Genomic DNA, 24,897 nt, shown 5'->3' with positions numbered 1-24,897 from the left:
AGGGTAAACACCAAAGATGTATAGAATCCTTTTACAGAATGTACCTTTATGAAGAACTGGCAAAAACAACAACACCCCCCCCCCCGCCCCTAAAAACGTTACTAGAACATTGCACAGTGATATTCTTGGAACACTCTCGCTGGGTTACTTCATTCAGTCTTCGCCTTGACTACTGCTGGTAACAGCCTTCTATTTACAGTTCTCAACCTCAAGAGACAAAAATAACTTGGGATAAAAGCGGCGTGACAATGTGAGCCGACGAGGTTAGTCATGTTTCCCAGTCTACGCTAATTTACGGAAAACGCTCCATTAAATGGAGTGATACGCCTCTGCGATGCTCTCACAGGCTGGGAACAGAAAACATGAGAACAGATTTCATGCCTACAGGAGAATGCACAGAAATCATTAAAACACAAAGCGAAAAAGATACACAAAGTATAAACCAACATACATCGATATAAAAACATTAGTGCAAAGTTGTAAAAACACCAAAAAAACAGCGTACAAATGTGTAATAGCACTGTGCTTCAGCCACAGATCGGAGGAGCTCATCCCTCCATCATGATTCCCCCGGTCTGCTCCTTTCCTCTGATATCATCATGATTATTATTCTTATTATTATTACTGTGATGCCATCAGTACTCATACATTTTCTCAGCTTCCTGAGATTTAACAAAGATGTAGACTAGAGATGTTCCGATACCTTTATCTTCTTCCAGATATCTATTCTGATATGTGAAGCTGAGAATTTTCAACTGCTACCAGCATGTTAAAAAATAATAATTATATGTATGTATATGTTTAAAAATTGGTGGCACGGTGGTGCAGTGGTTAGCACTGTCACGTCACAGCATGAAGGTTCTGGGTCTTTTGAGTGTTCTCCCTGTTCCTGTGTGGGTTCTCTCTGGTACTCCAGCTTCCTCCCACAGTCCAAAGACATCAAGAGGTGACGAGGCTGATTGATACTCTAAATTGACTGTAGGTGTGACTGTGAGAGTGAATGGTTGTGTCTCTATGTCTCTATGTGTTGGTCCTGTGATGGACTGGTGACCTGTCCAGGGTGAACCCCGCCTCTCGCCTGAAGGCTGCTGGGATAGCCCCCCCCCCCCCCCCCCCACGACACTTGACAGGATAAACGGTAGAAAATGGATGGATGGATGGATGTTTAAAAATGATACCAAGCCTGTACGGATGTGATATGATGACATCACGATTGTATGAACTGGCTCAGCACAGCACAACGTCCTGTGTTGGCTACAACATCAGATCAGTGCATAGACTTGCATACATGCGGTACTGATCCTGCATTTGGAGCCAGTATCTGAGGCATTAGTACATCTCCTTGAACACTGAGCTTAAGAAACTTAAGACAAACATTCTACTTTTAACTCCACTACATTTCTCTCAAGGTTCTTTTTTGATGTGACTTTACTGTCATGTCGTCTCGAAAAAGGGAGTCACCGATAACTCCTGGTGGGTTCAGAGAAGTGCATGGTTCAGTAAATGCACTGTGAAAAGAATACAAAATATTTTGATATTAAAAAGAAAATATGTTTTTTTTGTTTTTTTTTAAAGGAAGTACTTCACTGCAGTCTAACTCCAGGAGGATCTATTCCTTGACTCTACCACTAAGGGTCCGGCACTTTGTCCACGACTGCATCTCTGATATTGGTATCAGAACACCTCTAGACTGCATAAGGACTTGTACTGGAGTGTGAACTGTAGCTGGCTCACAGTAAACCCTCTGGAGAGGTCGCAAGGCTTAATAGAGCTACATCAGGCTTTTACTCTGAAAGCTAAGAAGCATCCAGAATCTCTGCAGCCTTTAGTGGACTTCCAGTTTCTCATGTTTTTAAGTTCATATTTCATCAAATCATAATGGGGCAAAATTCTGTAAAAGCAACTGTTTGCTGAAGAATTTCCACAACAACAACATTGGTGATTGAAAAGCCTAAAAACCTTCATCCTGTCTTCCATGAACCTGCATCAAAGTACAAACAGCCCGATGCCGTCATGGGACAGAGACACTGCTGCTTCTTTCTGTCTTTCCCACCCGTCCTCAGTTGTGATGGGTGAAGTTTTTCCACAGAGTAACTGTTTCCTCAGGTGGAAACCCAGAGCTCCTGAGCTGATTCAGTTGTGTATCCAGCCTGGCAGTGACTGAGCTGCTTTCACAGAGACGGTAGCTTTTTTTAGCTTAATTACATGGAGGAGGTCACTCTGCGGCGTGCAGCGGTTTGGCAGAGGTGGCATGTTATTGCTATGACAACAGGGAATGTATTTCTCTGATTGTTCTGCAGTTTGTGTGCCCTGTTCTGGTAAAAGTTCCCCCTGTGACAGCAAACACACATGACAACACTGTTGGAAACCTCTTATTTTAGAAGAGAGGGTGGATGATGATGAAATATTCCCAGTCCTTCACTTCCTTGGAATGTCTTCAGCTGTGTCTTTATGGGAGTGTTTGTGCAAAATATGTACATAAGGGCACATTAGGCGTCTAGCCGTCAGTAACAAGGCTCGATCCTGTTCCTGACACCTCGGCAGTGACTTGTCATCTTTCAAGAGTGAAGCTGTCACTGCCAGGGCATCTTCCGGGACCCTTCCCTGTCCTCTAGCAGCTCTACAGTTGGGGTCGGAGCTGGGGTGGGGTTGGGAGTAGAGTGGCAGGACGGCTGCAGAGGCAGCGTGGTGGTGGAGGACGACACGGGCATGTCCAGACTCTCCAGCGAATCAGAGAGGGCTCGGTTGGTTTCATGTTGGGGGCAGAGGACGTAGCGGTTTGGATGGTGGACTTCCACCGTGGTCACAGAGTCTAGACCCTTCAGAACGAGAGGGGAAGGGCCTCCTATGGGATCACGGCCACCAACAGCCCCGAGCTCCATAGAGGATTCGTCCATGTTGACGTACAGTATCTCATCTGGGTCCTGGGGGTCCGGCAGATCCTCAAGCGCCTTTTCCAGCTCACAGCGCAGTGACTCGAATGAGGGGCGGTCCTTCGGGCTCAGCAGCCAGCAGGAGAACATCAGGGAGTAGCTGGAGACGCAATCACATGTTAGCCATGTCAAAGCGTGTGAAAAACACTTAGACTTTACAGTTCCCAACTTTTCCCAATATGTTCTCTTAGAAATGAACTTCAATAAAATAATAAAATAAATTCAATAGAAATATCTTCAATAAAATGGTTTTGAGTTTGTCACACACGAAAAATAATCTGTCACATGAATGCTAATGCAAACCGATCATTTCCTGCAAGTGTTACTTCCTATCAAAAGCATTTAAGTTACAAAACAAGACTTTTATTGTGAAGTAGTGACGCGTCTTTACGCTCAGCACTGCCCGCCATCAGCATCACTATTATTCATCAAAACTATGTCTACAAAACAAAAGACAACAGTCCTTTCTGACATTTTAAACAGCAGATGAGTTGGAGTATTGCAGGGAGTGACTGTGTTAGATGAAGAACGGCAGCTGCTGTGCATCGCCTCAAAGAGCAGCAGAAAATTAGATCACAGTTATTTGGAAAAAGATGGAAAAAGGCTAAATATTTCCTGACCTATGTTCTGTATTTTTGTTTACCACAAGGCGTGTTGTTTAATCGACCTGCACTGAAATGTTCTGGATTGTTTATCCTCCAGGATTTTTTAATCCTCCAGCTTTGTCTAATCAGGAAGGAAGTGCAGTGAAGGAGCCAGCAGCTACTCACATGCTATCCAGACAATCGGGAGGCTGTTTGAGACGGTTACCCTGTCTCAGGTAGTCATAAATCTCACTGTTCTCAACCCCGGGGTACGGCGTCTGACCTCTTGTAGCGATCTCCCACATGGTGACGCCGAATGACCACTGGGAAATGGACAGGTGGGGTGGGGGGGGGGGAGGAGGAAAAATAGGGTAAAGGTTTAGAAGTTTTAATGCTTTGCATCTTGCCTCATACTAGCTGAACATGAATCTGCGCTGGTTAACCCTCAGTCATGGAAATACCACGGCTGTGTTTGTTTAGACTCTTTGGACATCCTTCTTCATCTGCGCTTTAGTCAAGAATGTACATCCTTTCATACTTCCACGCTGCAGCCCAGCCAGCAGACCACCAGCTGTTACACTTAATATCTTTCACAGATGTTGCTAATGACATTCGGTGTAGTCTAGTCAGCTCAGTACGTCACAAATTCTTGGCACTATTAAGATTGTGATACTTCACTAACACACTTTACCCCAGTGAAAACTGGCCACGAAGTTTATAACAGATTTTCTTACTCAGAAGGGAACGATTGAGCAACATCAGGAGAAACATGTCAAACTGGTCTTGTAACTTCTGTACCCAAACGCTCAAAGTGTAAACGTGTAGTTTCATTACAAAAAAATTACAAGCTGAAAGTAGCAAAATTACTAGTTTATTGGTGAAATAACTCTTCAAAGATAAAAATTCAGTTCAAGGATGAAATTTCCAAACCCAAAAAGCCACAAAGATAATAGACCCATAAACACCTCCCTACTGCTCATTTGAATTTGCCCAAGTGTCCTGAAGCCTCTCTCTGAAACTGTAGCAGTTTTTTGTGCACTAAATGTGAGTGAGTAGATACTGTCAGAATTTTCATTCTTTGGGCAAACTGTCCCTTTAACGGTCTTCCAGGTGATCCTCAGCATTTTTTTGAACGTAGCTGTAACCATTAAATAATTCTGACCATAGAAAAGCCAGCTCTTAACCCAATAATACACTGTAAACTGAGTGAGGACCAGTCCCTACACTACTCAACAATTATTCCAAGCACACAAGAGGTAAACTAACCACATCGCTCTTTGTGGTGTAAACACGGTCAGCCAAGCTTTCAATGGCGATCCATTTGACGGGCATCTTAGAGATCCGTCCCTGTCGGTAGTAGTCGCCATTGTAGATCTTCTTGGAGAGGCCGAAGTCAGCCACACACACATTCATGTTCTCATTCAGCCTGAAACAGAAAGAGTGATGTTAACACTTGATGTACATTCATCAAGTGACGTATGAATTTGGTGAAAATGTATTCACTTTTTACTCCCATTTATACCTCAACATAGGGGAGGATCTATGTGGCAAAAGTTGCTTTGTTACTACGGCTTTATATGTAATTCATCTACTTGTCAATGATAATACAGTTTATTGCTTATTTCCTTGTTCTCGCCCTTTAGAGAGGTATGTACGGATGGTCCTCAGAGGTCAACACACGCATTTCCCGCATTGACATACGCAAATTAAGAAAACATGCAATGTACAACGTGGCACATTACAGAAAGGCCGCGAATTCCTGTTTCCAGAGGGCACTTAAGAGTGTTGAACATCTCGAAATACGCTTGGTTGTTTTTTGTTGACCGCAAAGTTAAAATAAAGCAAAACCACAAACACTTAAAGAGTTTCATGATGCAGAACAGATCTCAGTAGCATCAGACGAGCTCTAGTCACTATATATATATATATATATGAACTTCAGAAAGCTGATCCAGATGTGTTCCTCACCTTAAAGGGCCCCTCTGGAAACACTTCGGTTGTCATTTAATGGAATTCACAGTCTTATGTGTCTTGTCGTGTGAGTCTGCAGTGTATTTTCTACATCATACATCAAACTGATGAATGTTTTCTTAATTTGCTTGTGTTTTCTCTATTTGTCTTTCCTCTGCTGAGCTCTCAGGGCCTCAGCAGTTGTACTTTCTTTTCACATCAGGCTTTCATTCTTTCCCACTGGCTCTCTGTCTGATTCAGCATTAAAATTGCCCTCAATCATTTCATTGCATGTGAAAGAGGAAAGCAACAGAATATGCAAGAGCACATACAGGAAGTGAGCGAGTTAAAAAAAATGATGCAAGAAGATACATACATGCAGTTGCGAGCGGCGAGGTCTCTGTGGATGAAGTTCTTGCCGCTGAGGTATTCCATCCCCCGTGCGATGTCCGTCATGAACTTGACCAGCATTTGAGAGGGGAGGTACTGAAGGACAGAGAAATAAATAAATAATCTCCCAGAGCCAGCACAGCTGGTGTTTATTTCCTGAACACTGGAGGGCAGCAGACAAGACATGGGTATCCAGTCTGAACTGAATGCTCCCTGCTCCAGATCCTCCTGGGAGGATCCCACTCCAACACCGCTGTGTTTTTTGGATTGTTTCAATATTTCATCACAATCTTGTTTTGATTAGACTTGTGTTTCGTAACCCTTCAGGGACTGGCTGCGTATAACGTTGCTCCTTTCAGAAAAAAATCCCACTATTAATAAGTGGAGTGCAGATATCAACTCGTGTTTTCATGCTCTCAGAGTGTGTGATGTCAAAGAGGAGCAAGTGGAACAAATGTGTTATATCCATGTTGACCTTTGGATTTCATTTTGCTGACAGACATTCATGTGAACTTTCGAACCCGTTTATCAACTGCGCACAATTCTAAGTGTATAAACTTCTGATTGTGTGTATGTGTGTGTGTGTATGTGTGTGTGTGTATGTGTGTGTGTGTGTGTGTGTGTGTGTGTGTGCATCATCAAACTAACCACAGGACAGTCTCCCAGCCTTGAATACAGCAGATAACTGTGCAGGTCACCATGTTTCATATAGGGTAAGATGACCACCGGGGACGGGTATCCTTCACTCTCCACAGTCTGGAGACACACACCTGTGAAAACAGCTCTGCTTAATATTGTACACACTTGTTCGGCACATTCAGAGAATGACGCTATTTCACTTATAACGCCCAGCTGCGGATGAACACTTTTTCTGGCATTTGCATCCGGGTTCTGAATTTTCTCTCAGTGGATGATGTATTTTACTTTAGTGTATCTTTTACTGTGCGATAAACGTTGTTTATTTTTAGCACCATGTTTCCACTTGGGTCAGGGAGACGTTCCACTGTTTGATTGTTTTATGAAGTCACAAGAAACATGAACAGCGCAGTTAGAGATGTACTCATTCATTATATGACAGGGGTCACCCCATCTAAGAAAACTAAAGACATCACTTGTCTCTGATGGTATTTGGTCAAATATGGTATAAATCTTCAAGAGGGATCCGCTGTTGTGCTGCAGCAGCAGGAGGATATCGTCAGACCTACATGATTTCTGTCATCAATTCTGATGGATTTCATTTTTTTTTAAATTTTGGACATTTGATTGACGATTGTTTGTTTGTTTGTTATTTTGCCAAAAAAAAGGGACTCCTGCATATTGTCTTCCTTGCAACATAATATTTATTTGCAACATTTTGGAACAAGACCTTCATACTTTTTTTCAATTTGGGTCAAAACCTTTTTGTGGCTGTATGTAGTTTTGTTATCTCGTGCATTGACAGTGTTCACCTGTCAGGTCATTATCTTGGTCATGTGACTACCTTTCATGGGCTTATGTATGTCTGTGAGTCTGTTTTTAAGCCCTGATTAAAAACCTTCTTGGGCTGAAACACATAGGCTTTTTTACTGATGTGGCTATTATAATAAATTTTGAATTATTCCTTCCTCTTTTATATATATAAATATATATATATTTTTTTATTCATACTGTTTTATCACTGTTCTGTCAAATACTGCATCTGGTGACCGACGGCAACATATTCGTGTGTTTGTAAATGAACACCCTCCACGACCCGCACACACATTTACTCCTCTAGAGACTTACAGATGAACAAAATGCTGAATGCATTTAATAGCGTCATGATCAGATGTCACCAACACTGTGTTTACCATGGTGTACACCTTCTTCAGTCAGTCAGGGAAACAGTCAATGCGTTCACGTGAGTGTAAAGTGTTGAATATCTTCAGGGCCTGGGAGATGTTAACACAAGAAAATTCTACCTGAGATGCTTTTCATTTTTTTTCCCCATGGTAATGAAATATTTGAGAAAACAGGTTTCAATTTGAGAATTCATCCAAAAGCTCGCCGCTGTATTCGTACCCGCCACCTCACTGTAATGGAGAGGGGCCATTTTGAGAGATACCCTGTGACTTTGGATCGGCCACAGAAAACACGGAGAAGATTTGTGATTGGTTCCACTTCTTTGGTTCCGAATGAGATTTAAGGATTGCTGTATTATGAATAACTGGGAAGCAGTTTTTGGAACGAATTAAAGCATTTAATTCTATTTTTCAGACTACTGAGCTCCATAATTACATTTTCTGAATCCCTAATTATTCGAGATATGATACTTTAAAATCAGTTTGAAGAAGTAAAGACCCCCCCCCCCAAAAAGAAGCTAATACGGTGAGTCAAAACAAGAGTTCTTGTGCATGTGTGTGTGTGTGTGTGTGTGTGTGTGTGTGTGTGTGTGTGTGTAATATTTTTTAACCCACCCTAGGTGTGACTCACCTAGAAGCCTCATGACGTTTGGGTGGTCAAACTCCTTCATGCAGGCAGCTTCTCTGAGGAAGTCCTCCATCTCTGAGCGAGTACAGATGGCAACTGAAGAGCAGAGAGAGAGAGAGAGAGTGGTGAGGTGAGCTCCGCGAGTAACGCAGTTGAGAGTTTGCCAAGGTAACACGAACTCTTATTTCACAGGTCGTTTTAGCTCATATATTTATTATGAATTAAATCATGCTAGAAGCTTTTACCACAAAGTATGTTTGAACTTCTTTCCCTCTGGATGATTCCACAGAGGAGGGTGGTGCTGTTGGGTCACTACAATAAATCCTTTTGTCCTTTCTACATTTGTCTTTAGCATTGTAGTAATAGTTTTCTGCTTATATTTTGTGCAAGATGCATCTTTTTTTTTTAAACTTGTCTAATATTAGAGGATGTCTGGTGGTCATCGCAGAGTACTTCAGACTCAATTTTCTTAACGGGTACAAGGAACTTGCTCCATATTGGTGCATACAGTCAACATAAAGCAAGATAGGGAGTAGACGTAACAAAAGCAAGTACTGCAAATCTAGATTTTCAAGAGCCGCAAAGAAATAAAGATGATATAAATAAGAGATGAAAGACCTTCCTACTCACTCTTCATTGTCTTGACAGCAACTTTGAGAACAGACTCCTCCTGAGTGAGCAGTCCTTCCATCACTGAGCCGAACTCGCCTGCAGAAAGATGTTAAAATATGAGATGCTTTAAGATTCTAAGAGTCCTGGCCTGTTTGCCAGCTTAGGTATGATCCTTATTGAGTATTAGTAGGGTGAATATCAGGATTTAGGCTACCCATTATTAAATTATCTTAACTGACTGCGAAATCAATCTTCATCCAGCTGAGGAACCTTATTCTAACAGTCTCTGTTCTTTTCCCAATGGAATAACTAATTAAGTATGCAATTTTTAATGCTTTATATCCAGGTGGTATATAGAGATATTTTTTAAAAAATGGCCCATAAAAGCCCAAGACTCCAAAAAGTACACTCGTATTTTGAGTCATTTCATGCCCTTTTTGGAAAGTAGCAGTGGAGAACACAACAGAAAACACATTTAATTCAAATACAGTACAGAACCTGCAATAATGATTCACTGATAAACCAATGAATAAATAATAAATCAAAAGAAGCAGGAAGCAAGTTAGGACAGAAGAGTTCAGCATTTGTCAGACCTTCCCTGATGTGGTACAATGTGACTGACATTTAAAGGGTTAAGGACTCTAAACATACCTTCCCCCAGCGTCTTTCCCAGGGTCAGTTTATGTCTGTCCACCATCACATCCTGGAGCTTCTGCTTCAGCTCGTCGCTGATGCCCAGACTGTTCACTGGGGAGGGGGGGAAAAAAAACAAAACAATTTTAATGGTGTTTCTTCACACTGAAACAAATTTTACCACACAGCCTCCCTCGGGTTCCCAAAGCCACAACTCCAAGTGAAAAACAGACGTTAATAAACACTCTCACCCTTCAGATTGAACAAACACAATTATATATTCTTGTAAAAAAACTAACCAAAAAGCATGTGTAGTTTCCATTTAATGCAAAAAGAATTAATTTCAAAGAGCTTTTCAGCTACTTCTTGGCCTGATTTACAGCTGTTTTGAATGTGCAGTGCTAAATATTTTAGCACATTCAAAAATTTCAGCATACTATGCAGAGAATATCTGACACGGAGGCTCGTGGAGGATCAATTTTCAGGTGTGAGACGCTGTGTAGCAGACTGACGGCAGCTCTGTTTTCACATCTGGGCAGGGATATGACAAGGCAACGACAGAAAATCCTCCTCCAGATGTGGCTGTGCTATCAATCTACCACACGTTGGACAAGTATGTGCTCAGTCCACAGGCATGTCCTGACACATGCTAGCGTGACCAGCTATTGGCTAACACATGCAACAACAGAAGCCCAGGGGTCTGACTTTGTCCTAGTTGGCCAAAATGACTGGACAACTTTAATCCGACCTTAATCCCTTCAATCTGACCTCTTCCGTTATTCTCAGCTTGATTTCTCCCCCATCTCCTCTTGGCGCCTCTCTCTCTTTTTTTTTTTTTTGGTTTATTCTCTCTGGTTTTGTCTCTTTGTGGCAAGCTGAGACTTGTGTATGAGGTCTTCACAAATATTGTGTGCACACCAGGGACAGCGTCAGGACTTGAATGTGACCCAGCTGCATGAAACTCGAGTCTCTGCATTGTGTTTAAAGGTGCATATCGCAGCCTGTAATCAGGAGAGGCTGCTGGCTGCTGGAGCACACAAACTACAGCAGTTTTGTGTGTGAGGTCATCGTTCTACCTGGAGGACACTGGACACTTAACTCCTGCAGGGTGAATTGACCTCCTGAGTCAAGTCACAACAGTCACTTCTTCATCTGTTGTTCCAGCTTGCCTACATTCGATCATTCCAACATGCTTTCATCTTGATTTCCACACTTCCTGTCGATAGTTTGATCAGGAAGACGGCAGAAATGTTTTCCAGTCAAAGTTGGATTTGTTGTTTTATAAAAATATCATCTGCAGGGTTATAAAGGGGCACAGTGTTGTTGTTAATAAGTCTGCTGACATGACACTGCCAGGCTGTTTTCACAATCTGTCAGGGATGAATTAATTGATTGTATTTCTGTGTTTGGTTACCAAATAAAAGCATCAATGACAGTGAAGTATGGCGCTGTCTTTGTGTGTCGACCCTCTGAACTGTTAGATCCGGGCCCCGCAGAATGAGAGGAGAGCAGTTCTGTGTCATTATCGCTCTGAAGCAGGATCGGACATGCTAAGAAACATGTTTCCTGCTGCTGGCAAGTATCATCTTTCTGCAGAGCAAGCAGAGGAAGAGAGCAGAACTCACATGTTGCCTCTGTAGTCCTGCGGCTGTAGGTGCGGCGAGCACGGTATCGGACCACCAGCTCCCCGCTCTCCATCATAGGCTCAAACGCCTCTCTGGGAAAGCAAAAACACACCGTTCACAACTCAGAGGTGGCAGAAGTGCACATGTATCTTACATTTGGAGCACCTCACAATACGATCTGATGCACACTGCAATACTCCAGATAACTGACTTATTATTCAAAATAAAGAAAATACAACTTGCTTTGTACCACCTGGGTTATCTAACGATAGTATGTTCTCCACCATGACAGTCCATCTTCTGAAATAAATGGCAGGTGCATGGAAGTGAGCTAGCTATATCAGAGGATCTATTTATTTTTCATATATCAATACTCCTGGAATATTGCTAACAGTATCATGAACAAGAAATATCGCCATCATTTGGATGTTTCTCCTTTTAACTGGATGCAACATCCACATCATTTATGTCTTGTTTATTATTGCCCATTCAAACATGCCTCTATCTGTCACAGAGGTGGAGAAATAATGGTTTTAGTGTGCGCGCTGTAAAGCACTTTGAGTACCACTAAGGTAGAAAAGCACCAAATAAACATGAGTTTACTCTTTAAGTTGAAGTAAAAAAAAAAAAAAAAAACTGGTAAAAGTGACCAACTGCCTTTGTGAAATGTGTTTTACAGTGATTGCATAAATCACTTCCTGACATTCTGACTTAAAAGAAAGTTTAAGCTGAAAATAATGGATCACAATATTTCAGTCAGCACATAAAACGCTAGGCAGGTGTAACTAGGCATTTCACAAGTTGCTAGGTGTGCATAACAATTGTCTTTTGTATATTTTACTATCATATTACATTATTTTATTATACGTCAGTGACATAATATGAAATAATCACTAATTCTGCTCAAACGCATTAAAGAGAGCATTTTAGAAATGTAAGGAGAAGAAAGTACAGTTATTAATGATGATACTTAAGGGGTAAAAATAAAAAGTTGTCAGAAAAAGAAGTAAGTAAAATAAATGATTTGTTACTTCCAGGATATAACAGATTGTCTGGTTGACTTAAGAGAATGCATAAACAAGTGAAAGTGCTGCTTCGCTCCAAGATTCACTATTTTTCTACAGACCGTTTTTAAACCAGATGTCATTGCTTCTTCATCCACGTGCTACGGACTTTTTGCAGTAAAGTGACAAAAAGCAGAAAGAAACTGCAGCTCTCTGGTTTCACACCGGCATCGAGCACCATTCCCTTACACCCGCCAGGAGCACCGCCATTCTACCCACCCGAAGCGTGTTTCCTTTCGGCGAAGCTTGGCCACATAAACAGCCATGAGCACGGCGATGGACACAGCACCAGCGATAGCCATCACGACATACCACCAGTGCCAGGAAAAGGCGGGCGGCGAGGACAGACCTGAGGAAGGAGGCGTGAACACATGAACGTGTTTACACAAACATATACACAATACACACATTGACAATTAAATAGTCCTTTTGAGAAAAATGTATCCACTGATGAAACAAATTTCATTATGATCGAGCCACATCTTAGCATACAGAGTTTGCCTGTAAAAACATACATGCATTAGCTAAATAAACAAAAAGGTAAATTAATGCGCAATACATAAAAAATACAACTAAATACATCTAAAATATATTTTCCATTTTTTATTTATCCAAACCAGTTTAGTTTAATTATTTGCACTCAAACTAAGAATAAAATGTGAAAAATTCTCCAAGCGTGCACACAGTTGTTTTTTCCAAAGAATTCTCATCCCTACTCTTATTTTTCAAAGCATTTTTTCCTGATAAATCAAAGTTCTTCCATGTCTGCTCTGGCTTTCTCATCCGCTTTTAGTTCTTCCTCCCATTCACACTCAACCCCGTCTCTTCTCTTCTTTATCTGCCATTCTTGTTTGTGTCGTCTGTCTGACTCTGTCAGACTAAGCAAACAGAGATGCTTCACTCTTCCTGCCTGTTATAAATATTTATGATGCGTCTCCTCATTCACTCCCGAAACCCTCTTCCCCTTTCCCATCTCCCCGAGATCCCCCCTTCTCTTTTTTTCTCATCCTTCCTTTTTTTTAAATGCACAGGAAGGCACTATAGGGCTGAAGGAGGAACGTGGTGACTAAGAATAAGAAGAAGTTCGTGAGCTCACTTCCACTCTCGTCGTGTCACTATGTGCCACTCTGAGAGGTCACTGTAGGATTGAATGTGTGTGAAATTACTCACCTCGAAATTCCTCCATTTCTGTGGAAGTAAAAATAAAACAATGAAAGCAGGATCAATATTTTGACTTTCAGAAGAACAGGATTTTTTTTTTGAAGAACAACACATTTATCTTTAAAATATACAGTGTATGAAACAACACTTTGTAAAAAAAAATGTTGAAGATCAAAAATAAATGCTGCTGGAGCACTGAGCTAATTGTAAGACTTTTTTCTAAAGGAATTACAGCAATGTGAAGTTTTTTTTTCAAAGTAATAGAAAAATCCAAATGTGGTAATAAATATGCTTAATTAATAAATATATTTTCGTTGCAAGATTGTTTTTAAAGGGTGGCACGATGGTGCAGTGGTCAGCACTGTCGCCTCACAGCGAGAAGGTTCCCGGTTTGAGCCCCGGCTCGGGCACAGGATTTTTATGTGTGGAGTCTGCATGTTCTCCCTGTTATTGTGTGGGTTCTCTCTGGTTCTCCAGCTTCCTCTCACAGTCCAAAGACATCAAGAGGGGACGAGGCTGATTGATACTCTAAACTGACAGTAGGTGTGACTGTGAGTGTGAATGGTTGTCTGTCTCTATGTGTTGGCCCTGCGATGGACTTGTGACCCGTCCAGGGTGAACCCCGCCTCTTGCCTAAAGGCTGCTGGGATAGGCTCTTCAGCGTTAATACAGATACGATTGATCATTAAATTCATTTTACTACAACTCATTATCAAAAAATTCAGTTTTTACAGTCCAGTTTTCTCTCTTTGTAGAGCATTGTCATCTAGTGCTCAATTTCAAGTCAATCAGACACATGGAGCTGGTGTCCCAATACGTTTATTTTCCATTTATGTATTTAAACTTTTGGGTGAATGTGAACCAGCGCTACCATCAGGCCAACTCAATCCATGTTGTTTGGGAGGCATTTGCGCATATTTTCCAGTTTCATATTTGTATTTTATTTCAGCTCATTGCACTTTAAAATGACAACAAAGACAACAACAATAATATTTAGAGGTTCTAAACCCAGTTGAATGCATTTTAAATCATTTGTGTGTCAAACTTGTTGTGCAGCATTTATCCCCTAAAGGAGGGTAATATTTTTCATGTTTCTATCATAAATTATCTTTTCAGTTGTGGTTACTCACCCGGAGTGATCAGCGTGAGGGTCTGCGTGGGGGTCCAGGGTCCCTGCCCCCCTCCTGTGTAGGCACACACTCGAAAAGACACATTGGACAAGGGGGCAGATAGATTGATGGACAGCTCGGTGTCCAATCCATTATCCACAACATACTGACAACAACAGAAGAAAACAGTTAGTATCTGGTTGAGTGTTTGGACCAGATAACATGATTTTTTTCATCCCAGACAGACCTGCTGCGACGATGGCGTGCTGTACTCCACCACATAACCTTGTAGCTCTCCATTCAGCTTCCCTGGAGGCCCCTCCCACGTCATTAGTACCTCTGTCCCGTTAAGCACCGCGCTCACGTTAACTGGTGAGTTTTCTGGTACTGGAACACAACAAAACAACACTTAATTCAATACTACATTTCCCTTGTTACTGTTTCTTACTGCGTCTGCAGCTCCACACCACTTTACATTCACATGAAGCAATTTAAAGTCTCATACACCATATTTGAAAGTCGTTTATTACCAACTACATAATAACATTTCTTAGTAGATCATATAAAGTCTGTTGTGTTGAATCTTATTTGTCATCGCTCTCTTTCTTGATAATATCGACCCAGTCATGCTGTATCATTTTTTTCTGCTGGCACCGGCAGGATACTTTGTTTCATTTTTCAGGGAGAGAGCTTTTGATAAATTCATAGTTGAAAACTTGATTTGCTCGAGGGGAAAAAAAAAAAACAACGACCCTCCAACGAAAAAAACGTCAGTGAAACTTTTCTTTCCGATGCATCCAAAAGACCAAATCCTCTGTCTTATTTTTTTGTCCATTTTTGGCAGAAAGCAACTTGGGTTGGGTATTGTCAGTACTTTTAAGGGTACTGCTGGATAACACCAGTACAAATACAGAGAACTGACTCACTTTAACCAGTTGTTGGCAAATTTCAGACCATGTGACTTCACCCCAGCAATGTATCCAAGCCCTAGTGTGGTCACACCTTGACCATTGGCTGTATTAACAGTTCAAATGTGAATGGTATCCCACCCCATGAGCCACATTATTGAATTCATACCGCATTTATACTAGTATGACATCATCAACTGACATGTCAGTGTCTTTCAAAAGTTTTGCAACTGTTGTCATTGAAGTTCAGGTTGAAAAATGTAAAATTCATTTTAGTTCTACCCCGGTTTTACTAAACCTAGGCTGGGGTACTAGATTAGCTCAGGGGTAGTTAACGTGTCGAAGGTTTGTGGGTATGAGTGATGAGCTGGTAATGCTGCATGGCCAGGGGCCAGTGGGCTGGGGGTCAGCCAGGCGTGTGTTGTTTTGACAGCCTGGCGCCTCGAGGGTGTGGATAACTACAACAGCTGGAGGGAGAAGATGTCAGAGAATGTGGAGAACTCGGCTTTATTAGGACAAAAATGGTTGGCTGAGGGCAGTTGAGATTAGATTCAGAAGCTACTGTGCTTTCCTTTGGTTTCCATGTTTGGATGAACACAGATGGACTCTCAGACCTGTGTGTGTGTTTGTGTGTGTGTGTGTGTGTGTGTGTGTGTGTGTGTGTGTGTCTCGCCGTCACACTGTCTCTTTTTAGTCGTCAACCACCATTTTTCCAATATCTTTATTCTCTCTCTTGCTCGCCTTTTCCGTTTCTTGCCTTTTCTGGAGAGTGAAAAAAGCTGCTAGGAGATATTCCCAGTGGAGACCAACCTCACTGAACAACATGCTAGAAATAGTATGAGGAATTTGTGTTTGCATGTGTGTTTGTGTGTGTGTGTGTGTGTGTGTGTGTGAGCGTGAGAGAGATTAACGCTTTGTATAGCTCAGAAATCCAAGAACCTGTCCATGAATCTGCTTATTTCCATTGCTGCCGTTTGACTTAAAGCTCTCTTTGTCTTTGCTTCTCGCTCCTTCTGCAGGCTTACAAAGTCACACAAACGAGCTGGACGCACATAAACTTAAACACACATATATGCAGTGAGCCAGTGTGAGTTTGGGGAAACATGGCCCAGGCTACGGATGATGTTATCAGGAAGCGTTTGGTGGATGATTGTTTCCACATGTGGTCCCTGTTCTGCCCGCCAGCAACAACGAAAAAAAAAAAAAAAAAAAAACCCCTCTGAGTCAAGTTGATTTGTCTCCACCTATTCTCCATCATCCTGTGGTTTGCTCCTCCACCTCTTTGTTACATAGCTGCTTGCTTCCCCCTCCCTTCTTCACCTTCTCTTCTCCTGCATCCCACCCTGATTACTTCTCTTCTCTTCTGCGGTAATGCCTCCCTCTTTTTTATGAGTCTGAGTGAACAGAGATGTTAATTTGTGCGTAGTAGCTGAGGCTAACATCTGCATCCACGACAGACTACTGTTTCACATCCTCTTGTGTTCTGCTATTGATGAAGGCGTGTTGGACCGGCACATAAAACAGCAGAGTTGCTCTTCTCTCTCTTTCTGTGGGCTTCATCACGCCCTCTCGCCCCATTTAGTCTTCACATGGGTCGACACATGGATGGAAAAGGGTCATCCTTCAGCCAAAAACTGACTCATAACCCTGGGAGCCTGTTCTCCATAAATGAAAACAAGCTCAGCACTACACAGGAAACACGTCTCACAGATCAGTCAAAGCACGAATGTTCGTGTCATCACAGAACTCTTGAGGACAACTTGTTAGACGTTTTTATGGTGGAAAGACCATTTTCTGACTTCAGTGAATTGTTTAATAATCGCGGTTCTAACTGGCAGTGGTGTCAAAGTGAGCCGAAAGTGAATGTTTGTGCTAGTGGAGATCGGGGAGAAGAGTTTGGGTGTGGCTGTGTTAATTCTGCTGTTACAGAAACAGACGTCAGATGTGATAAAACAAATCTGTGGAGGGATTCGGTAGAGTTGGAAACGGAACCGAACTATGTCATTACTACAGAGAACTGGGTGACGTTTAACTGATTGGTGCCAAATTTCGACACTTTTGAGAAAGAAAGCCATGTGACCTCATCCCAATTTCAAGCCCGATACAGAAAGCTTGACGAAGATGAACCTCTGAAATATTTGCAAATGCGAAATACAAAACTGGCCACAAAACACCTTTTACCTTTTAGGAATCACCTGCTCAAACTAAATATATCTAAGTACAGAGACCTTTTTTAAACTCTCACACATTAAAGTGCTTTCATGTGTGTCAAACTGCCTTCAAACTGCTACTGAGCCAAACCTGTTTGTGTTGTGTGTTTGATTTGCTGCTGCTTTTACTGTTTTGTTTTATTTAAATGAATCATCTCCGCTTGATTTGACAGAAATTACACAGTCACTGGTGGTTGACTTTCATTTAAATCACACAGTTTATTGTTGAAATATTAAACTAGAGAAAAAAGATAGAAAACTCCAGATTCCTTCCTGAACTGCCAGAATTTCGATAAAAATGTATCCCCACGATTCGTCTTGTTATGATTTAGTGCTCATCCACCTCTATTTCATTTCAAGTTTGAAATAAACTGAATAAAGAATGTAAACCAGCAGTTGCATGATCTGGTTTTGTGGTGTGGGTGCAAGCTTTTCAAACCTGCTATTGCGGTGCCTCATAGAATCGTCAAGTGACACACATCAATAATCACTCTCCAAGTGTTTGGGCCTTCAAAGCAAAAAATTCTGCAGCAGCTTCAGCTGACGTTAGCTGCATGCCCGGAAACTGAGAACTTGACCTCATGTGGTGTGTGTTAGCAGGATATCTGAAAAATTACACGCAATCTGGATTAAATTGTAGTTCCAGGATCCAAATGACTGTTTTCTATTTTGGATCAGGGCTCAGGAAAACCTATTTTTGGCAGTTGGGAAGGAAATTTATGGGCAGAATTTGATGATATCTTGATGATACTTGGTGGATATGAGTGCAGTGTTTTTTAGTTCACTACTAATCTGCATTTTTTGTAACAGTTAACTGCATAAAAATCTGACTCACAACAACACCTGTCAGTTCTGTTTGCATTTTGTTGAATGTGTTTCTGGAGATATTTTAAAATAAAAAAAAAAACATTTTATTAGAATGGATATGTAAAATATAATCCCACTGCAATTTTGGGATTACCAGGGTGAGAGTCTTCCTGTCCCACCACCCCCCCCTCCCCCCCCTCCTGTTCTCACACCCTTGGGGAACATCATGGGCTTTGGGAAAATGGCAAAAGTGAGTGTTTTCTCAAAGCGCCCCTTCCCCCTGTTGCTCTGTCTTCTCCCACCATCAACCCACTTTCCTTTGGCTTTTTTTCCCACAGTGCCTTGCTGTGGAGACATCACAGGGCATCTGGGGTCAGAAAAGAGGGGGGAAATAAGACTCGGAAGGAGTAAAGTTGAAAGACTGGATTCTGACCAAAAAAAAGGTTGTTCTGCTTGTTTGGAGATGCAGTAAAAAAAAAAAAAAAAAAAGAAATCCTCTGAAGTCTCAGTCAGACGTGAGATTGGGAGGGACTCGTGGCCCAGTTTATTTGAGGGAAGTGCAGGCTGGATATGAGAAAAGAAAAGAGCCGGTAGGAGGCAAGTCTGTAATGAAGTGAAAAAAAACACAAGAATCAGGGAGGAGAGGGAGGAGCGGTAAATGTGGATGTTTGTGCCAGGATGACACATTTAGGAGATAGTGCAGCACATATTTGCACAATTCATTAATGGGAAACACATGGAATTAAATGAGTTTTTTAGTGGGAGTTTTGCTACAGTTTTAGAGTTGAGACATGGAAAATGTGTCTAATCTGTGAGGAGACTACCACTCCTCTTCACTCTATAACCTTTTGCATCCCCTAAACTATCTTTGACAAACAGTTGACACAAATCAAATGAGCTGTATGGATGGGATGTATGTAAACATTAAAAACAAGAACCCCCCCTTAAGCAATTAAAACGTTATGATTAAAATGATGCTTCCCCTCCCAAATTTTTTTTTAACCTTTCAAGTACTTAAAAATAGGTATCTAACAACTAAAGCTGATCAAACGTTTGTTTTTTTCCCCTCTTGCAATACTTCTGCGTGACTCCATACAGGAAGAGCCAGCCACGTTTATTTGGCTTGAAGTTTATGGCCAATGACAACAGCAAATCTTTCCAAAAACTGTCCGCAAATTCCATTCACTCAAACATAAACTGAAACACAACCGTATAACACTTCCAGTTTGACACTACTGTGAAGAAACGTGGAGTGTGACCAGTGGGACCAACTTGGTGTGCGCATGTTCTTGGTATCACCTTACCAGAGGTGTTCCAGAACAAGAAATCAAGGTTTCTGTGGATTACTGAGCATATGCCCAACTAAAAAAGACATAGATGACACCAAACAAAAACCTTGAAAGCTTGTAAGCAAACTTTTTGGGGCAGTTTTGTTGCTGTTGTCTGTCAGTCATCATTAACTTAATTAAAGCTAATGGCTAACATAGTTATCTACAGGTGATTGGCTCCTTCTGGATTAGAGAGCAAAAAAGTATTGTAGAATGTCTTTGTGAGCTCAAGGTATCAAATTACGAGTACTTTACGGCAAAATAATCTATTTTGCTAGGTTTCTAGCTTAAGTTTAGGACAAGAAGAGGAAGCTCTAACAGGACAGATGCACTCCAGCCTCTTGCCTTTGTCAGTGAGTCATTTTCAATGTCAGCAGGCCACATTAATAAAAGCGTTTTCATTGTTTAAAAAGAAAAGATGTTCCTTTTGTTTTTTTTCCGGTGAATCTTATCATCCTCTGATTCATCGGTGTTTAAAGTGCTGCCAAGAAAGAAACAATACCGAATTGTCCAAATAGAAATGACCTGGTTTAAGTAAACTGTGTATTTTTCTTTCCCCTAAAACGGAACAAAGATCTCTGTTCAATAAAGAACTGAAACTTGAAAATCCTGACTATCTCAAGCAAGCAGATATCAGTACCACTTTTAGGTTCTTCTTCATTATTGGGATTTGAAGGAGTGCTACTTCTTCCTTTTCTGTTTATGAGAAATGATGTTTAAAGTGTTTTTAGATTACACTACCGCCACGGAAAGCCCCCATCATCCTTCCTGAGGCATATCGCTCCTTATATGCTGTTTCCATTGCTATTCATGCAGGGATAGAGACGGCATGAGCAGGCATGGAAAATCCCACCTCAGTTTAAGCTCTACACAAACAGCAGCCCAACGTTACAGTTTGGACACAACACCGCGGTCCTAACTGAGACCTTTCAGGAGAGTTTAACGTCCAGCCTCCCTCCTTTCCTCCCTCCGTCTGTCTCTGCCTCCTCCACCATCAATACCAATCCGCCCTCTACCTCAAGAGTTTACATTTGAAACTGAGTTCACAGCAGTTTGTGTCTGGCCTTTTTCAGAAACACAGACTTGGTTTAGGAATATTACTATAATACAGTATAGAAGGAGACCTGCGATACATCCTATCATCCATGACTTATAACGGGTGGAAGTATTTTTTTTTTACCATTTCTTTATCTAGTAGTAAGACAATTCATTTTGATTTGGGAATCAGGTCTTTTAGCCAACTTAAAGGAGGGGTAGGTACCCAGATTTCAATGTACTTTTTGTTATAATCCCTGTATTTTTCATGATGTCTCAATGGTAATAAAAAACTAGGATTTTTAAAAAAGGAAGCATCAAAATCCCTAATACATAAGAAGTGCTGGGCTTAATTTACCTCCACCCAATCAAAAACTGCTACCAGCTAGATTGGTTGGCCCGTATAGCTGTCCATCAACAGCCGAATCCAGAAAGCACCTGATTGGGCAGCTTAGCCGTCTGTCAAAAGGCTGAGACCGGGAAGCTTAAGTATCAACGCCTTGTTGGATTGGTGTTGGGTGAGCAGCATCAGCATGGCAACATTCTTTCAGCGGTGTGAATTAAAAAAAAATGGAGGTGGTTATGCTGCCATTTTCCACAAGGATTTTTGGGAGGTTGATTCGTCTAGAACACATCTGTATTGTTTTGTTTTGTTTTTCTACTTCTTTATATTTCCAGTAAACCAGGCAAAAGAAGCGAGCTGCTACCAGTTCAAAACAACAACGTTTTTGTTTTGTTTGTTTTTTTCCAAGCAGAGATCACCAACCATGTACCTGCTTCTTTGCACCGAGAGCAGGCAAACGAAATCAGATCACTAGCAGCTCTGCCAAACATTAGCAGCTCCAGCTCAATATTATGGAAGAAATTTGCAAAGACAGCAGCATCAATAGATCCAGTTCATTTAAAACAGACTTAAACCCAGGTTTAAATCTGAGGACTCTGAGGACCCTGAGGTCTGTGCCCTCGACATTGGATCTGGTATCAGGCAGCTCAAAATTTGAGCAGCAAAAAAAAAAGAAAAGAGCAGAGCAATGCATTGAAGGGATTTATGTAAAAGCCACTAACATTCTTGCACATGTTGAAATGCAGAGACTTCACCTGAGACTTGAACTGGACTTGACCCAATGAGGGGGAAAAAACTAAAACCACAGGAATTCATAGCCGGAAAATCCTACTCTGAGACTTTTGATATTTTTGGCAGTAACAAGCAAAACTGTATTATTATAATGAGAAATATGTATTTATGTTAATGTCCCAGTCCAATGTATTTACTCACATACTGGCTACATCATTAAAGAATTCAAGGTTCAAAGGGTTCAGCTGGGTCTGGTAGCTGCTGGTTAAGTTTTGTACTGGTTATCTTATGCAGCAGGAGCAGGAATGGGTGGAGACCTGGACCTCGAGCAGCAATCTAGATCTTGACCTACTTTAAAATAAGTGTAAAACAAGAAGACTCATACCTCCTTCGAAAGTGCGTAGTTCCACCCAGGGCGACCAGTCCGACGGACCCTGGCTGCTGTGACAGGCCACCCTGATGGCGTAAAGGGTGTGGGGCTCAAGGTCGCCAATGAGGTGGGTGGCTGGTGGGATGTTCACATTCTGGTTGTGGATCATCATATCTGGGCCCTCTGGGAAGGTCCCCCCTGAATGTTTGGCCTGGAATGTTCAGACATAAAACTTCAATGTATCTTAAGTATTATTCATGTTTTTACTGTATTCGGTTTGTAAACACAAAATGAAACTCCTGCAAGAGTTTTTGCAGCTACCGGATTAATGGTTGTTATCAGAGTTTCTTTCTTTTCTTTTGAATTTTTGGTTTTGTAGAACAAACAGGAGGAGGCTCGGTGGTCTTCGAGTGCAGGTACAGCTGAAGCCTTCAGAGACAGTGAAGGATGCTCATACATACTTATTCAACCCATTTGACAATGACTTTCACAATTATATGTTGATCTACCTGAATACTGGAAAACCCTCCAACCGTTAGACTTATATGTTGTTTTGCTTTATTTTTTTTTAATCAAAGATACATGCGTATACAACTCCCAATTCAGTTATGTCTATGGGATACATAAATTTATAGGACACATTCATATTTCTCCCATCATTAATCTTCTTTTGGATCTTTTGGAATTGACAGTACGGATGAATATGAATCTATCATGGATAATATGATAATAACATAAAGTGTTTTATAATTTGCCGTTCAATTTATCTATATGGTAACTTTCAGTTTCCTCCTTGAGGGATCAATAAAGTTGTTCATATGCGATTGCAAGCTGTGTGGGTGGTGATGATGGCCACGTACTGCAAGATGAGCTGGTTTTGACAGTTTTTAATGTGGTTGAACAAATAACAAACATTGCACAAACAGGCCCTGAAAACTGTAAGTACTTCAATAGTAAGTGGTATCTCAGTTGAACACAGCCTTTAGTGGTCATCTAGTTTGCACTGTCATGAAAACCAGACATGTGATCCTAGGATTGCAGCCACTTCATTTTTGATGAGAATGCAAATGTAGATATTTTTGTAGGTGAAAAGATACTTTAACAAGAGTCGGTGCTGCGTGCATGATCGCGGTTAGGAGGGATGTCACTGCTGTTTTGTACATGACCCCAGCTCAGCAAGGTGCACTGAAAGCAGAACTTGTTAAAAAAAAACATAACAGGCAGAAAAGTGCTGTTTCTGCAAAATCTTTGCGCTGAAGAGGAACACAAAAGTCTTCAGTGGAACAATCTTAAACCCACATTAAAGTTGCAGCTTTGGAACATTGTCCTCTAATGTGTGATGATTATCAGGCTGCTCCAAACAAGGTGGGCTGGGTGTGTGTGTGCGTGTGTGTGTGTACGTGTGTGTGTAAGAATGTACTGCTATATGCTGCCTGATGACGACTTTTAAAACAATCATATTCAAATGGGCGGGGGATTTTTTCCTCATGGCATGAGTTAGGAGGTGTGTTCCCTGTGTGTATAAAGCTGAATGAGGAGTGTATGAATGTGTCAGAGTGTGTGTGTGTGTGTGTGTGTGTGTGTGTGTGTGTGTGTGGGTGTGTATGGGTGAGAGAACTACAGAGTAAAAGAGAGCCAGATAGAGTCATTCCTGACTCAGTGAGTCACCGTCCAGACTATAAACAAGTGTGTTTAATCTAATTGTACAGCTCAGCTCTGAGTCACACTTCAGCCTGCATTCCCTGAGTATGGCTCACATCAACAATACCTGCTGTCATGGACATTTCCTGTTTCCTTAATCTGACTTTCTCCGTTTATTTATTTCGTACTATCTCACACACACCCTTTTCTTTCTGGGAGCACAGTGAAATCCTCCTGCTCTCTACATTGTAGCTCTTTTCATGTTTCCCTTCGCCCACACAATGAAGCATTAAATTCTGATTTTTGCCCCATTCTGCCTGAGCTGGCCCCTCGCCTTGTTTCCCTACGCGGGTTGAGGGAGGAGAGGGGGCAAAAGCAGCAAGAGGTATGAGAGGCAGCTTTATTAGAACCAGACGCTTAGGGGTGGTGCTGCACTGCTTCTTTCTCCAGGAGAAAATGTCCCTCCTCTCCGTTATGAGCTGTAATGGCCAATATAGTGGTACAAGCGAGGGAGCGGTACTGCATACGATTAGTCCAGGAGGCCACTTTCCCAGAGAGAAACCTGATCTTCTGGTACATGAATAAAGCAGGGAGGGGTGAGTTCGAAGAAGAAAAACCAGCTCTCTTGTCTTTAAAATTAGCTTTGCAAAAAGGCAAAGCTCAAGATCAAACCAATAGAGAGTGGATGATGTGTTTGTTCAACACATTTCAAACAGGAATAGTGATTTATTTCGCGCTTGTTGTTTTTGACTCACCTGAACAGAGCAGCGAATTATTGGGTAGTCGCCTCCAAACCCAGGCTGCCATGCCAAACGGAGGCTAGTCGCGGTGACTTCCACAGCATGTAGATTCTGAGGCTGGGATGGCAGCACTAATGAAAAAACAAAAAAACAAAAACAAATTGACTGATTCTTAGTAGGAACTAGATATACCACTTGTTAATGGCTGGTGTTGCCAGTGGTAAAATATATGTGAGTTTTCGGTGTGACAATAGTTTAATTTCATCTGGGTCCC

At 41.5% G+C, this 24,897-nt stretch overlaps 1 protein-coding gene across 1 annotated transcript in view; it reads right to left on the bottom strand.

Moving 5' to 3' along the window:
- Positions 1-1,126: 1,126 nt before the first annotated feature.
- axl (AXL receptor tyrosine kinase) overlaps positions 1,127-24,897 on the bottom strand; it is a 33,536-nt gene continuing 9,765 nt past the window's right edge. The window contains exons 6-20 of the mRNA XM_086216385.1: positions 24,639-24,754; positions 22,258-22,453; positions 14,757-14,896; positions 14,531-14,675; positions 13,410-13,427; positions 12,459-12,588; positions 11,176-11,267; positions 9,569-9,664; positions 8,936-9,013; positions 8,309-8,401; positions 6,506-6,627; positions 5,844-5,953; positions 4,784-4,943; positions 3,704-3,840; positions 1,127-3,033 (exon numbers count right to left, since the gene is read on the bottom strand). Coding sequence (XP_086072511.1) covers positions 2,574-3,033; positions 3,704-3,840; positions 4,784-4,943; positions 5,844-5,953; positions 6,506-6,627; positions 8,309-8,401; positions 8,936-9,013; positions 9,569-9,664; positions 11,176-11,267; positions 12,459-12,588; positions 13,410-13,427; positions 14,531-14,675; positions 14,757-14,896; positions 22,258-22,453; positions 24,639-24,754 — 2,093 coding nt within the window. The 3' untranslated portion in view covers positions 1,127-2,573. The remainder of the gene's footprint in view (positions 3,034-3,703; positions 3,841-4,783; positions 4,944-5,843; positions 5,954-6,505; positions 6,628-8,308; positions 8,402-8,935; positions 9,014-9,568; positions 9,665-11,175; positions 11,268-12,458; positions 12,589-13,409; positions 13,428-14,530; positions 14,676-14,756; positions 14,897-22,257; positions 22,454-24,638; positions 24,755-24,897) is intronic.

Source organism: Aulostomus chinensis, chromosome 10, assembly GCF_037954235.1.
Source record: "Aulostomus chinensis isolate RoL2024-O1b breed Wild chromosome 10, RoL_Achi_v1.0, whole genome shotgun sequence".
Classification (NCBI taxonomy): Eukaryota; Metazoa; Chordata; class Actinopteri; order Syngnathiformes; family Aulostomidae; genus Aulostomus; species Aulostomus chinensis.
The sequence above is the reverse complement of the archived record's forward strand: the minus strand, read 5'-3'. Positions and strand labels throughout refer to the sequence as shown.